The 14911-nt window shown below is 53.2% G+C and overlaps 1 protein-coding gene across 1 annotated transcript in view; it reads right to left on the bottom strand.

Annotated features, from left to right (window-relative positions):
* The window catches only part of LOC125757143 (cytochrome P450 2A7-like), a 45217-nt gene that overhangs the window by 17348 nt on the left and 12958 nt on the right, over nt 1–14911 (bottom strand). The window contains exons 3-4 of the mRNA XM_049412352.1: nt 10125–10231; nt 8277–8581 (exon numbers count right to left, since the gene is read on the bottom strand). Of these exons, the coding sequence (XP_049268309.1) occupies nt 8277–8581; nt 10125–10231 (412 nt within the window). The remainder of the gene's footprint in view (nt 1–8276; nt 8582–10124; nt 10232–14911) is intronic.

Below are 14911 nucleotides of genomic sequence, written 5' to 3'. Positions count from 1 at the left end.
GGAGCGCTGGCGGCCGTTTCGCTAGCTTGGTCTACCCCGAAATTGGTATTGCGCGACGTGACTGTGTGACGGACATAACACGAGTTAACATGAAAGTCATGACACGCATGTCATGTACAGCATGACTTACATGCCACGCTCATGGTGCGCTGGCGGCCGTTTCTCTAGCTTGATCGACCCCGAAGTTGGCATTGCGCGACGTTACTGTGTGACGAACATAAATAATAGGAGTTAACATGAAAACCATGACACGCATTTTCCTCAATTACATACAAGACGATGTATGCAGCTCTGTGCTGGCTGCTTCGCATTACATCGATTCCCACAATGCGTGGGATCTGCCGTCTTTTTTTGACACATGAGTTTGCTCAAGCCGCAGTTTTGCTCACGAAAGACTAATTGCGAACTTCGGTGCTTGCAAATAAACAAACATTAAGAGAAAATTCTACTCTGCACTCCATTAACTTTCTCAAGAGGTTATTCAACTCGTCCTCCATGCACAGCTCGAAATCTTGATTGAAATAACTATACTGACATTAGTAACATAGCTAACTATTATATAATGAGTGTCGAAACCGTTTTCACGCTGACCGATGTGCTTGGGGTCATTGTCCAATCAACTGTGAGGACTGGCACTATGGTCAGTTTACCGATCTTCCACAAGGTTCGCAACATTTAACAAGTTTTACATCAGGTGACGACGTGGCTTTACTTGCACAAAAAAATGGCAGCGTGACCGACATACGCTAGCTGACGCGCCTTGTTTAATGCAATTAAATACTATGAATAAAGATCGAAGATCATGAATGCACATCGCAGTCAAAGAACGGGGCTCGTTACAAATAACGTGTTTCTTCGCACCGTGAGCATCGTCCGTGAGTATTCGGTTTTTGATGATGCTTAGCTTGTAGGAATTCTTCTGTACTCAAAAAAAGAAAGAAAAATGAAAATAGAGGTTCGTTTACGAATGTGGTATGGATGACTTGAGCTGGTCTGATCACGTGAGTCATGTAAAACTGAAAATGGCTCGATCCATTGGTGTTATAAGCCGTATTAACCATCTTCTTCCACATTCGGTGGCAAAGCAGCTATACTTTTCTCTCGTTCATTCGCACCTCACATACTGCAACTTAGTTTGGGGCACATGTAATAGGACCAATGCACAAAAATTAATTACCATGCAACAAAAAGCATTGAAGCTAATAACTAAAAGGCCAGATAGACATAGACATAGCAATTTATTTTCTGTTTTTCGTGTATTGTGTTTCACTGAATGCTACAAACTTAAACTGATGGTTCTTATTTATAATCGTATAAAACAAGATTTTGCTTCATTCAGCAATATGTACCTCACTCGTCATATTGAATATAACTTACGAAGGACGTCACTTGTTTCAGCACGATCTAGAACAAATTATGGTACCCAATCACTTGACCATCAAATAGTAGATATATGTAACAATTTTCCTTCTGTAGTAGAATTATCACAGATAAGCAGATCTGTACATTATTTTAAAAAGAAAGTAAGATTACTCTTCGATCCAGGATGAAGTGCTTGTTTTCGTTTTGTTTTCTTTTTGTTTTTTTTGTTTTTTTGTGTGTTTTATGTGCATGCAATGTATTTTGCCACTTGCGATGTATACTTCTGTTCACCAGGTTGTACTTCACTGCGTTTCAATTGTTAAGCTACGCACATTGTTAGCTCCACTTGAATTCTGAATTATGATGGATACTATTGCACCTCTTCATTCATTAAATCTATTCACAACTTTACCCTGATGGACATATCAACATGAAATGGTTTTTATAGGTTTTCGTACTTCTATAGCGAAATTGCTTGAAATTGGTATGAACCTTCCATGACTTCTCTACAGTGATGCTGGTGAATTGTGCTGTACCGGATGTTTTTCGCTTTCCTCACCGCTGTCCTTGTTTTTGTTTTTTGTTCACGAGCCGGGATGTAGGCCTAGTCAGGAAACAGCTTCGTCTGTTTCCTTTTGCCTCATCTCGGTGGCATGTAACTGTTGTGTACACATGCCAGAATAAAGTATTATTATTATTATTATTATAAGTGTTTTACTGTTCGATTAGGTTTCATTGGTATACACGCTCTTGGCAAGTGCTCATCTAAACGATATTTTGGTACTTGCTTATGCCCTGCTAATTCTTTTGTATTTTTTATGTACGGTTAAATTACATGCATGATGTTTATGAGTGTTGAGTGCGCTTACACTGATTTTTAGGTCTGCTTGAGATGAACATCATTATATTCAGAAATGTGTTATATTCCGTTTCTAGACAGATTATGTTCGCCGCCGTAACTTTGCGTTCATTCACAAGTTTGTAGCGAAGCTTATTGGAACTCTGAAGTGGGTCGTCCTCTCCGGCCCCTTCTAGTGGGTTGCCCTCTTCGGACAGAGCGCAGCTCGCGCAGAGTCGGCCCCGCCTTGACTGTCGCTGTCGTTCATCTTCGCCGAGTGTCCGCCAATAAACACCTTTATAATTTGGTGGAGAGTGCTGTGCCCTTCAAACAACTACGGTCAGCATTCAATGCCCTTGGAGCTTCGATCCCGTGCCGTGCCCTCTACCATGACTCAAGATGCCGCCCAGCAAACGCCTCCCTCTGCACCGACATCCTGTCCCGGTGTCCCCCGCATCCGCGACCCTCCTGTTCTCACCGGCGCGGATGGCACCGACGTCGAGGACTGGCTCGCGATTTACGAGCGTGTCAGCGTACCCAATTAATGGGACGAGGCAGGAAAACTGAGCAACCTGGTTTTCTACCTCGCGGGTGTCGCAAGCCTATGGTTCAACAACCACGCATCCGATTTCGCTACGTGGTCCGCTTTTAAGACCGCCATCGTCGACGTGTTTGGCCGCCCTGCGGTTCGTAAGCTGCAAGCTGAACAGCGCTTACGGGAACGAGCCCAGCAGTCCGGCGAGTCTTTCACGAGTTACATTGAAGACGTCCTGGACTTGTGCAAGAAAGCCAACGCGACCATGTCTGAAGCTGAGAAGATCCGGAACGTCATGAAAGGCATCGACAACGATGCCTTCACCATGCTACTCGCCAAAAACCCTTGCACTGTGGCTGAGGTCATAACACTGTGCCAAAGCTACGGGAGCTGCGCCGGCAGCGGCTGATGACGCGTCGACCTCCATCACACGACGCCGATCTCGCTGGCATGCCGGCTATTTCGGACCACTCCGTCTTGCTCGCCGAAATCAAGTCATTCGTGCGCGAGGAGATTGCCCGCCAGTTCTCTCTACTGGCCTTCGCTCACCCGCAGCCTGTTGAACAGCCGTCGACCCCACTGCTGCCTCCCCTACGCCGGGCTATTGAGCATGAAATCGCGGAGGTCATGCCGAAATACCACCAACCCCCTCGGGCGACTGCGCCGCTCAGTTACGCGCAAGTTGTAGCTAGGCCGCCCCCAGCGATCCCTGTGGTTCCCCCACTTACTTACGCCGGAGCCGTCGCCAGGCCTCAGGCCTTCGAAGAGAGTGTGCCGGCTGCGTACGCCGACGTCATCCATACGCCACGACTGCAGCCCACCATGCAGTCATACCAGCAGCCACCCCGTCCCTCGCGTCCTGCGATATGGATGGGACCTAGCCCGGCAAGCCTGGCGCACTTCCGACAACCGCCCCATCTGCTTTGCGTGCGGTTGCGCCGGTCACGTCGCCCGCTATTGCAATCGCATGCAGCCGCCTCGAGTCGGATCGACCGTCACCAGCCAGTACAGCCGTCCATATTACGAGCCACCGCCGCCTATGTCACCGACTTCACGCCCGTCTCCATCTACCCGCCGTTCGCCATCGCCAAGACGCCGCTCACTGTCACTGATGCGGCCTCGTCCGGTCGCCTGAGACCAGGAAAACTAGTCGTCGCAGTCCAAGAGGCAAGGGCTGCGACGCTATCGAACTGCCAAAGCCCTCAGCAAAGCCCATCGAACGTAGTAGACGTGTTTGTAGATGGCGTGCGCACATTGGCCCTTGTGGACACTGGAGCTGCCGTATCCGTTATGGACGCTAAATTTAGCCGACTACTACGAAAAGTGACGACGCCGCTTGCCGGGCTCTCCCTCCGTACAGCTAGCGCTCAAAGCATTCACCCGACAGCGGTGTGTACAGCCCGTGTCATCATTCAGGACGCTCTGTACGCCGTCGAATTCATCATAATTTCTTCATGCATCTCACGACGTCATCCTGGGTTGGGATTTTCTCGCTCGCCACGACGCCGTAATTCGTTGCGCACCAGCCGAAATAGAGCTCTCACCATTCTCCTAATTTGACGCCGGCGAACAGTCCATCGGGCTGCGACCAAAGTACTTGTCAAAGAGGACACCACAGTTCCTGCAAACTCGTCAACGGCTGTGTCCGTCTATTGCACCGGTCTCTCCGACACCATTGCACTCCTTTCCCCCTCTGACCGCGTTTTCACCAGGAAAGGTTTGCTGGTGCCATTTGCGACCGTGCAAGTCACTCAGGGCGACACCGATATTTTCGTTACGAACCCATCCCCGTACAATGTTACGTTGGTGCGAGGAGAATGTCTCGGCCGAGCGGAAGCCCTCGAAGATGCACAAGTTATGGACGCACCGGGTGGCACGCACTGTGCCAGCTCCCGTACGCTCAGTGCTTTTTCCACATCTGACTCGCAGGGGCGTAGCCAGAAATTTTTTTCGGGGGGGGGGGGGGGGTTCAACCATACTTTGTGTATGTTTGTGCGTACGTTTGTATGTGTGCGTGTATATATACGCAAGCAAAACTGAAAAATTTCGGGGGGGGGGGGGGGGGGGTTGAACCCCCCCACCCCCCCCCTTGGCTACGCCCCTGCTGACTCGTCTACTGCTGATGTATTTGCTTCCTCAATTGCTGACAACCTTACGTCGGTCCAGCGTTCCCAGCTTTTCTGCCTTTTGGAAGAATTTCATTCTTCGTTCGATGTCGCGCAAACTTCTCTCGGCTGCACGTCTGCTGTCACGCATCACATCGACACTGGCGCCCAACCCCCACTGCGGCAACGTCCATATCGCGTATCTCCAGCAGAGCGTCATGTAATTAACGCGCAAGTCGAAGACATGCTTCGCCGCGATGTTATTCGACCCTCTAACAGCCCCTGGGCGTCTCCTGTCGTACTCGTTGCGAAGAAGGACGGCTCTGTGCGGTTCTGTGTAGACTACCGCCGACTCAACTAGATCACTCGTAAGGACGTGTATCCCCTCCCTCGAATAGACGATGCCATTGACAGCCTGCAAGGAGCAGAATTTTTTTCGTCGCTCGATTTGCGCTCAGGGTACTGGCAAGTCCCCATGGCTGATGACGCTCGACCGAAGACAGCGTTTGTCACACCCGACGGCTTGTACGAATTCAACGTCATGCCGTTTGGGCTGTGTAATGCGCCCGCGACCTTTGAGCGCATGATGGATACCATTCTGCGCAACTTGAAATGGCACACGTGCCTGTGCTACCTCGACGACGTCGTCGTTTTCGCCCCGGACTTCTCCACGCATCTTCAACGTCCTGCGACTTGTTTTGACGCGTTTGAGCGACGCTGGGCTACAACTGAACCTAAAGAAGTGCCGATTTGCAGCGCGGCAGCTGACAATACTAGGCTACGTCGTGTCCAAGGACGGAATTCTCCCCGATCCAGCCAAGCTTCGGGCCGTGACAGAGTACCCCAAACCTACGTCCGTCAAAGAACTGCGCAGTTTTGTAGGACTATGCTCCTACTTTCGACGCTTCATACGAAACTTCGCGACTATCATATCGCCGCTGACACAGCTCCTTGGCAGCAACGGGCCTCTCAATACGTGGTCGTCAGAGTGCGACGCCGCTTTCGCGAAGCTCCGTCGTTTGTTGACGTCTCCTCCGATACTACGCCACTACGACCCTACGGCCCCTACAGAGGTACACACGGACGCCAGCGGTGTTGACCTCGGCGCTGTCCTTGCACAGCGCAAACCTGGGTTCCCGGAATATGTCGTGGCATATGCAAGTCGCACGCTTACTAAAGCCGAGACCAATTACACCGTCACGGAGAAAGAATGCCTGGCAATCATCTGGGCCCTTATGAAGTTCCGACCTTATTTGTATGGTCGCCCGTTTGATGTCGTCACCGATCATCATGTGCTGTGCTGGTTGTCGTCATTGAAAGATCCCACAGGCCTGTCTCGCCCGTTGGGCACTTCGCCTGCAAGACTACGACATCCGCGTGCTGTACCGCAACGGACGCCAGCATGCTAACGCCGACGCCCTGTCGCGCTCTCCCTTGCCTGACGACAATGCCCACAGCTCAGTGTCTCCCCTTGCCGTTTCTTCCATCGACATTCAGACAATCGCTACCGAACAGCGCAAGGATCGCTGGATTGCCTCACTGATGGACTTGCTGGCTGATCCCTCGGCAACACCATCCACTCGCGCGTTGCGTCGTCAAGCCCACCATTTCGCCGTTCGCGACGACCTCCTCCACCGACGCAATTACAGCGGCGACGGCCGCCAGTGGCTACTAGTAATACCCCGAAGTCTGCGTTCTGACATATGCGAATCGTTCCACGCTGATCCGCAGTGTGCGCATTCTGGGGTATCGAAAACTTACCACCGCATTCGCCAACGGTACTTTTGGCGAGGGATGTACCGCTACGTGCAGAAGTTCGTTCGCGCCTGCATCGATTGTCAGCGCCGCAAAACTTCAACGCACCTGTCCCCGGCAGGTCTGCAACCTCTACCTTGCCCTGACCGGCCGTTTGGGCGTGTTGGCATCGACTTGTATGGACCACTTCCTCTGATGTCTGCTGGTAACCGCTGGGTCATCGTCGCTGTAGACCACTTCACGCGATACGCCGAAACTGCCGCCCCCCCAGCGGCTACAGCGCGCGATGTGGCCTCCTTCCTGCTCCACCGATTCATGCTACGTCACGGTCCACCTCAGGAGCTGCTCAGCGATCGAGGCCGTGTCTTCTTGTCGGAAGTCGTCGAAGCCATTCTAAAAGAGTGCAACGTTCTTCACCGCAAAACTACTGCTTACCACCCGCAGACGGATAGCCTCACCGAACGCTTTAACCGTACGCTCGGCGACATGCTCTCCATGTACGTAGCCGCCGATCACACCAACTGGGATGCCATTCTGCCCTTCGTCACCTACGCCTACAATACCGCCGCTAGAGCACCACTGGTTTTTCTCCCTTTTTCTTATTGTATGGCAGGCACCCCTCGCACACAATCGACACAATCCTTCCCTACAAGCCGGATCGGTCTGAGTGTGCGCCGATTTCTGCTACCGCCCGACTTGCTGAAGAATGTCGCGAACTTGCCAAGACCTTCACTACGCATGACCAAGAGCGGCAGAGGAGCATTAGCGGTGACAGAATCACTTCTGAGCCGACGTTCCTCCCTGGAGCGCTCGTATGGCTCTCGATCCCTACCACTGCACCTGGCCTCTCTTCAAAACTACTGCCCAAATACGAAGGCCCCTACCGTGTTGTTGAACGCACATCCCCTGTAAACTATCTGATCGAACCAATCGATCCATCCTCGGCCATGCGCCGTCGAGGGCGCGACATTGTAAACGTGGAGCGCCTCAAGGCGTACCATGACCCGCTCATTGTGACAAGTTGTTAGGTCGCCAGGCGGCTCCCTTTTCCCACCCGGAGTAATTGTAGCGAAGCTTATTGGAATTCTGAAGTGGGTCGTCCTCTCCGGCCCCTTCTAGTGGGTTGCCCTCTTCGGACAGAGCGCAGCTCGCGCAGAGTCGGCCACGCCTTGACTGTCGCTGTCGTTCATCTTCGCCGAGTGTCCGCCAATAAACATCTTTATAAGTTAATTATTGGTCCGAGTGTATTACGCTGTCAACGTCCTGACATGTCATTGCAACTGCTCGTGAATTTATACACAACTCCGCGACTCTGCTTGTGTCACGTGTACTTGTAATCATTGATGGCCTGCTCTACTCACCGTCCCATAATACCCGTCGGATGTACACTTTATATTTGCAAACAGCGGCATCAGTGACAACGTGGTTGGCCGGTGCATGGCCGAAGCCTAGACACACACACACACACACGCGCACGCGCACGCACACACACACACACACACACACACACACACACACACACACACACACACACACACACACACACACACACACACACACACACACACACACACACACACACACACACACACACACACACACACACACACACACACACACACACACACACACACACACACACACACACACACACACACACACACCGCACGAAGATACTTACTTGGTGTCTTCAACGAACTCCCAGAGTTTGGAGACAATGGCTGTCTGGCGCGTCGAAGGCAGCTTTGAAACAACCTCCAGTAGGAAGGGAGGTACGAATTCCACCAGACTACCGGCGCGAATAGCCCTGAACAGGTCGCTGAGGAGGCTGTCGAGGAAACGGCGACGCGGGTGGTCGAACGGGTACCGGTTGCCGTAGACCAGCGCCGAGATGTTGTTGGACGTGCTTGTGAGCAGGTAGTCCTGGAGGGCGATCGGTGCTCCCTTCACGTCGTCTATTTTCTCGATCATGCTTCGACACTCGTCCTGCGTTGAGTTCAAGCCAAATTGAATCTTTAAAATGCCTCTCTAAGCGATAGTCTCATCGTCCAACGTCGCGTTAACGCATGAGCAGGCCGCTTTTCCTCCTATACAGACGGAGGCGAAGAAGGGACACAAGCACCAGTGCTGTTTGTGCGGTGTTTGTGCGGCTACACCAGCACCGGTGTGTTGTGTAAACACCAGCACAACAAGACGGGCGTTTACGCGTCTCTTCCTTGTAGGATTGTTGCTTTGCGCTGCTGAGGGCTCGTTCACACAGCCGTCAAACGCCCCGTCACGTCACCGTCACGGCACCGATTTCCGTCATGGGAGAGGATTTCCGAGACGTTTTCTCCGGAAAAACCGGTTGACGGCGACGTAGGGCAGTGCTCTACGTTTCCGTCGCCGGCACGGGGACGGAGCCCCGCCCCTAGAAAATGGACCAATCAGAAATCAGTTTACGTTTGGAGTTCCGAGTTCTGAGAAGAGCCACGCGTCTAGCATACGGCCCCCGGGTCCGTGGCCTTGGAACACTGGATATGTGCCTGACTGAATGGGCCATAAAACGGGGGGGGGGGCAAGTGCACCAGTGTCAGTGGTTGTTTCTTCTATGTGTGTGTGTTTGTGGTGCGAGGAGAAGAGCCCAGCGGAGTCGGGAGAGCATCAGTCGCCAGCGAACCATTTGGGCTGCGTGGACAATTCCTATTTTGGTGCATCAGTCGGTCAACACTGCACAAAAACGTGCTGCTGTCGACGCTGCAACCGCCGTCGTCTGTTGGTACACTGCTACGTCGCGTCTGCTGTACGTTTTTTTGACGTGACGGTGACGCGACGGGTGGTTTGACGGCTGTGTGAACGAGCACTTAGATATACAAGTTCAATTGCCACTAACTTGCCCAAATTTCTGCGTTGAACAGTCGCTCAGCACGATTCGTTGATCAATCAGGGATTGGCCAGGGCACCTACTCCGCAAGGGAGCAGCACGAGCAGCAGCAGCCACAGTCAGGGAAACTCGGGGATGTTCGCAAAGAAAGCTTCGCTTGAAATAAACTCACAGGGTCCCTTACTCAGTCGCCTAGCCGTGTTCTCTTCCTTCTCGGTCGATCTATTGATCCTCCGCTGCCCCCTTCTGAAAGCTTTCGGGCACCTAACGAGGTTTCACACTGCCTCTAGGGCCGTAGGCATTGCAAGATTTCTGTAGCTCACCTGGGTTTGCATTGCCGTCCGTTATCGGCCCACCTTTGACCAAGCAACGATGTCGTGTGATGACGTCATCATGTGACTTCACGTTATGCGACGTCATGATGACGTCACACATATTGACGGTCTGTGACCCCTAATGGTGACGTCATCACATGATTATTTTTTGCATCACTCGTGTTGACGCTGACGCCGCGGGACGCCTACGCCGACGGTCAATTTTCGCGTTTGATGATGCACCTAAGGCTTTCGCCTTAATAAAACGCTTTCATTGGGCTTCTGATGACACGTAGGTGAAGGAATATACGGCATGTGAAGATGTTTAGGCTGCTGTTTAAGATGGACTTGCCTGTATGTGTCCCTCCATGGAACTCTTGCCGAAACCAAGGTTCCGGAGGACTTGAAGGCAGAACCTCCGGTTGTGTTCCCACATTTCGCCGTTCATAGTAGCAACACCTATTTGGCAAAGTAGGATGGACCAATTGAAATACATGCGTTGTGTAACTTTGCATCGTGCGCACTTCGGGGACTCTGCCTTGGACGTATGTTTTAGACATAAATTGGACTAGATGCGGGACGCCTTTTGTGGCAACAAGAACCAAACGGGCTAAAAGGTTCGAGGCCAATCAGCTTGAAATGCTCGTGTCTGTCCCCACGTGGGAGCGGCCCGCGGTGAGGGTGACTAGAATTGGGTCACCCTACTGAAACCGCGGTAGGGTGGCCCAATTCTAGCTATCCTACAGCGGTGTCACTCTAAGGATTGGCTCTTCTCAGGACGCTTTCAATAAAGTTGTTCCTGTACCGTACCGTATTGCGCATATTCCATACAAAGGCTGGAAGTTGTTCTTAAAGACAGCAATAGAATGCCTGTTTATCGATTAACGACTTGTTAACTGTCCTAGACTGCAGGCTACAGCTATTGTTACAATTATAACGGCGGAAAAACACCTAGAAACAAGGAAAAAACACGATGTACATTTTTGTCTGTAGTTGCAGTGTGACCGCTTACGCTTTATTCAATTTAGGGTGTGGAGGGGGAAGAGCCTGCGCCCTAGTTTGTGAGCTGAGGTGATCTCGTGGAATGATATTAATGAATCCTTGAAGTCCATGCATCCCCGTTCCCGTCCCGTCTGAGATGGCCGGTCACCGCCGCGGGTAGCTAGTTCACGCGCTAGCTGCTGAGCCCTCTCGTTAGGGTTGCCTGTTGGGGAGGATGAGATGTCACCCATGTGGGCCGGGAACCATATGATGGGCGTTAGGGGATCTTCCCTTTCGTTAGCCTCAGCAGTCGTCTTATTAACAATGCTCGCGGCTGCGGCGGAGACGAAGCCGGATGTAAATGACCTGATGGCAGTTCGTGAGTCTGAAAAGATGGTGACGTCCCTTCTTCGTTCTTGCAGAGCTACCGCGATAGCCAGTTCCTCGGCTTCGTGAGTGAAGCCGGTGACCACCGTGGCCGCGTTAACTAGTGATCCCTTGGCATTGACGACTGTGACGACATACGCGTCCTTCTTCCAGTATTTGGCTGCATCAACTGAGAGGGCGGATGAGCTGGAATCTATCTTCTCCAGGATGGCTTCGGCTCTTGCCTTTCTTCGCTCTTCATTGTGTACGGGATGGATGTTCCTGGGGACTGGGTCGACGCATATGGCCCCTAGCTCTTATCGCCGAGGAGATCTTGTCTTTCTCGGGGGGCATGAACAGGGGTTGCAGCCCTGCCTCCAGGAGGATCCTGGTGCCTGCTTTTGTGAGGGACAATCGGCAGATTTGAGCTGTTCGTTGAGCTTCAAAGAGCTCCGTTGCTGTGTTGTGCAGCCCGAGCTGCAATAGCCGCTCCGTGTTGGTGCTTTTTGGAAGATTAAGAACCCGTTTAACCCCTGTCCTGATAACGGCATCAATATTATTGAGCTCCATCTTCAATTTCAAGAGAGGGGCAGCGTAGATAATGTGGCTGATGAGGAACGCATGGAAGGCTTTCATGAGATTGTCCTCTTTAAGCCCTTTTCTCTTGTTGGCAACTCTGGAGATGACCCTGGTGAAGCTGTGAGTACTCTTCTCGATACCTCTGAGTGTCTCAGTGTTGTTATTGCGAACGAGAGCACCTGCATCTGTCTGGACCACGCAGGTTCGTGGGTGCTGCGCTGGGCTAAGAATTGTGGCAGCACATTCAGCGTCACGAATCCAGACTCTCCCACCCCTCCCATGGCCGCAAATTCTGCGCAGCATGCCGATGGTCAAAATCTTGACGCTGGCGGCGTTCCACCTGTGGAAGTCGGCAGCGTGAGGGGATCCTGGAAGCAACGTGGCTGGTGTGACCGGAAGGCGAGCCCTGAAGCTGCGCCCCATGAGCAGCTGAGCGACGCCAGGTGCATTACGTTATGACAAGAGAGCCAAGGGCCAGTCTGGAGACTTCTTGAAAAGTTCCTTTACAGTTCACACCATCCGCTCGACTTTTCCATTGGACTGCGGGTACCTGGGTCTGCTGGTGATGTGGGAGAAGCCGTAACTCTGGGAGAAGGCGTGGAACTCGGCAGAGGAAAATTGAGGCCCATTGTCACTGACGAGGGTCTCCGGGATCCCATGCCTTGCGAAGACACTTTTGATGATAGAGATCACCGCTGTGGACGTTGTCGTGCGGAGAGACAGCACTTCTGGGTACCGAGAATAGTAGTCGACGAGCAGAAGGTAGTCTGCTCCTTCGTGATGAAAAACGCCCTCCCCGACTCGCTCCCAGGGGCGGCTAGGCGTCACTGTAGGAAACACAGCTGGGAAAGTTCTCCACCATGGCCTTTATCTGGCTCCCCATGGTCGGCCACCAGACAGCCCCCCTCCCCCCCTGGCACGGCAACGGTTCACTCCGAAGTGTCCATCGTGGATGAGGGACAGGACGTGCTTCCGCAGAGAAGCGGGCACCAGTAGGCGTCCCCCATAGAGGAGAAGGCCGTCAACAACAGTGAGTTCCACACGATGAGTCCAAAACTGAGCCATGCTGACAGGCAGATTTTCCTTCCGAGGCCACCCTTGCTCGCAGTACGACCTGAGCTGAGCGCACTCCCAATATGCCTGGTGAGCTCGGAAGTCGTCAAGGAGGACCGAAAATGTAGGAGGGATAGGGCGGAGTGCTTCGTGGACGTACAGCTCCACCTTGTGGACTGCTGATGTCGCTGGCAGCTTGGCGACCGGGTCTCGCGAGAGTGCATCTGCGGTAACCAACTGTTTCCCAGGCACATACTTCACGTCGAACAGGTACTGGAGGAGGCGGACGCGAAAGCGCTGGATCTGGGATGGCATGAAGTCGAGGTCCGCAGTTCCAAGGAGCTTGACCAACGGCTTATGGTCAGTCTGCAGAGTGAAACGAAGACCCCGAATCAACTCGTCGAACCGGTTGATGGCCCAGGTGGCAGCCAGTGCCTCTTTTTCGATCTGGCTGTACCTTCGTTCCGTTTCTTTCAGTGCACGAGAGCGTATGCGACTGGTCGGCGATCCCCTGATGGCTGGCCTTGAAGAAGCACTGCACCCAGCCCGAAGGAATTGGCATCTGTGAAGGCTGTTGTCAGGAATGCAAGGTTGTACCTTGCGAGGCATATGTCTGAGGACAGCATGGTCTTTAGCTGCTCGAATGCCGAGGCATGCGCTGGTCCCCATGACCAGGTTGCAGTCTTGTTCAGCAGACTTCGGATCGGGCGGTCGTCTGAGAGAGACCCGGGAGGAAGTGACCCACATGGTTGAGTATACCAAGAAAACGTTGGGCACCATGAACGTCCTTACGAGCTGGCATGCGCTGAATGGCCGTCACCTTATCTGGATCAGGAACAATGTCATTCACCGACGACGACGCCAAGGAATCGTAAACTGGACACGTCAAAACTGCATTTGGCCGCGTTGAGGGTGACCCCCGCTTGTTAGAGGCGACCAAGGACTGCTTGGAGGCGTTGGTCGTGCTCTTCTGTGGCGCGGCCAAACTCAAGGATGTCGTCCATGGTGTTAACAACACCGGCCAACCCTTCCAGCAGGCGAGACATCTGACGTTGGAAGTATTCTGGGGCAAGCGTTATGCTGAATGGGAAGCGGCAATAGCAGTACCTGCCAAATGGAGTAATGAAGGTCGTATACTTCTGGGAGTCACGGGCCAAGCGTACTTGGTGGAAGCCTGAAGTTGCGTCCAACTTCGAAAAAAAACACAGGCATCTGCATGCATTCCCGAGGGTTTGGTCGACGGTCGGAAGTACGCGGCGTTACCGATGAACGACTTCGTTGAGCTTAGTCAAATCTACGCACAGGCGGTAACCCCCTGCTGGCTTCGGGACGACGACAAGTCCCGCGCACCAGTCAGTCGGTTCGTCGACGCACCGGATCACGCCCTCCTGCTCGGTCCTGTCGAGCTTCTTTTTGACGACGTCTCGAAGGAGTATATCGGGATACGCCGGGCTGTACTGAGGGAATGCGGTACCGCATCGGGCTTGATACAGATCGTGTACTCTTCCGCGAGCGAGCCCCAGCCGGGGAAAGGGCTGTAGGTGTTTCCCGATGTGGTGTGTCCGGCAGAGCTGGTATGACGGCGCCGACAAGCTTGACAACACCTAGGGCAACTATGACGGGATAGCCGAGAAGGGGCTGCTCTTGTCCCGCAACGACGTAGAGGCGTTCATTGGCCTGGCTTGGTAGAGGCGTTCATTGGCCTGCCTCTCCAAGACAGCGCCGCGGAGAAAGTTCCGAGACGCTTTCAGGGATTGTTTCCCGGGTCCGCAAAATTCCTCGCCACGCGGCTTATCGAGGATGGCTGGACAGCCAGGAAACGTACGCGGAACCACCGAAACGTTGGCACCACAGTCCACCTGGAAGACGCGAGGGGGCCCGTTGGTCCGAACTTCAGCGTACCGCCCATTCCGAGCCACCGCCGCGACGGAGTGCAGCTCCATGGGTCCGAGGCGCTTCTTTGAGCGACATACCGACGCAAAGTGGCATCGCTTCTTGCAGTGGTTAGGCGCCGCTTTGGCAACTGGGCAGTCCGACCGTCGGTGAACCTCGTGACCGCAGAAGCGGCCAGGGTGGCACTGCCCCTTTTCGAAGCCTCGCCAACGTTGCTGTCGCTGGTTCGTGAACCGTCGGGCCGGTCACGTGACGCAAAGTTGCCAG

This window comes from Rhipicephalus sanguineus, chromosome 2 (genome assembly GCF_013339695.2).
Source record: "Rhipicephalus sanguineus isolate Rsan-2018 chromosome 2, BIME_Rsan_1.4, whole genome shotgun sequence".
Lineage (NCBI taxonomy): Eukaryota > Metazoa > Arthropoda > Arachnida > Ixodida > Ixodidae > Rhipicephalus > Rhipicephalus sanguineus.
This window is presented reverse-complemented; position numbering and strand designations above follow the sequence as displayed.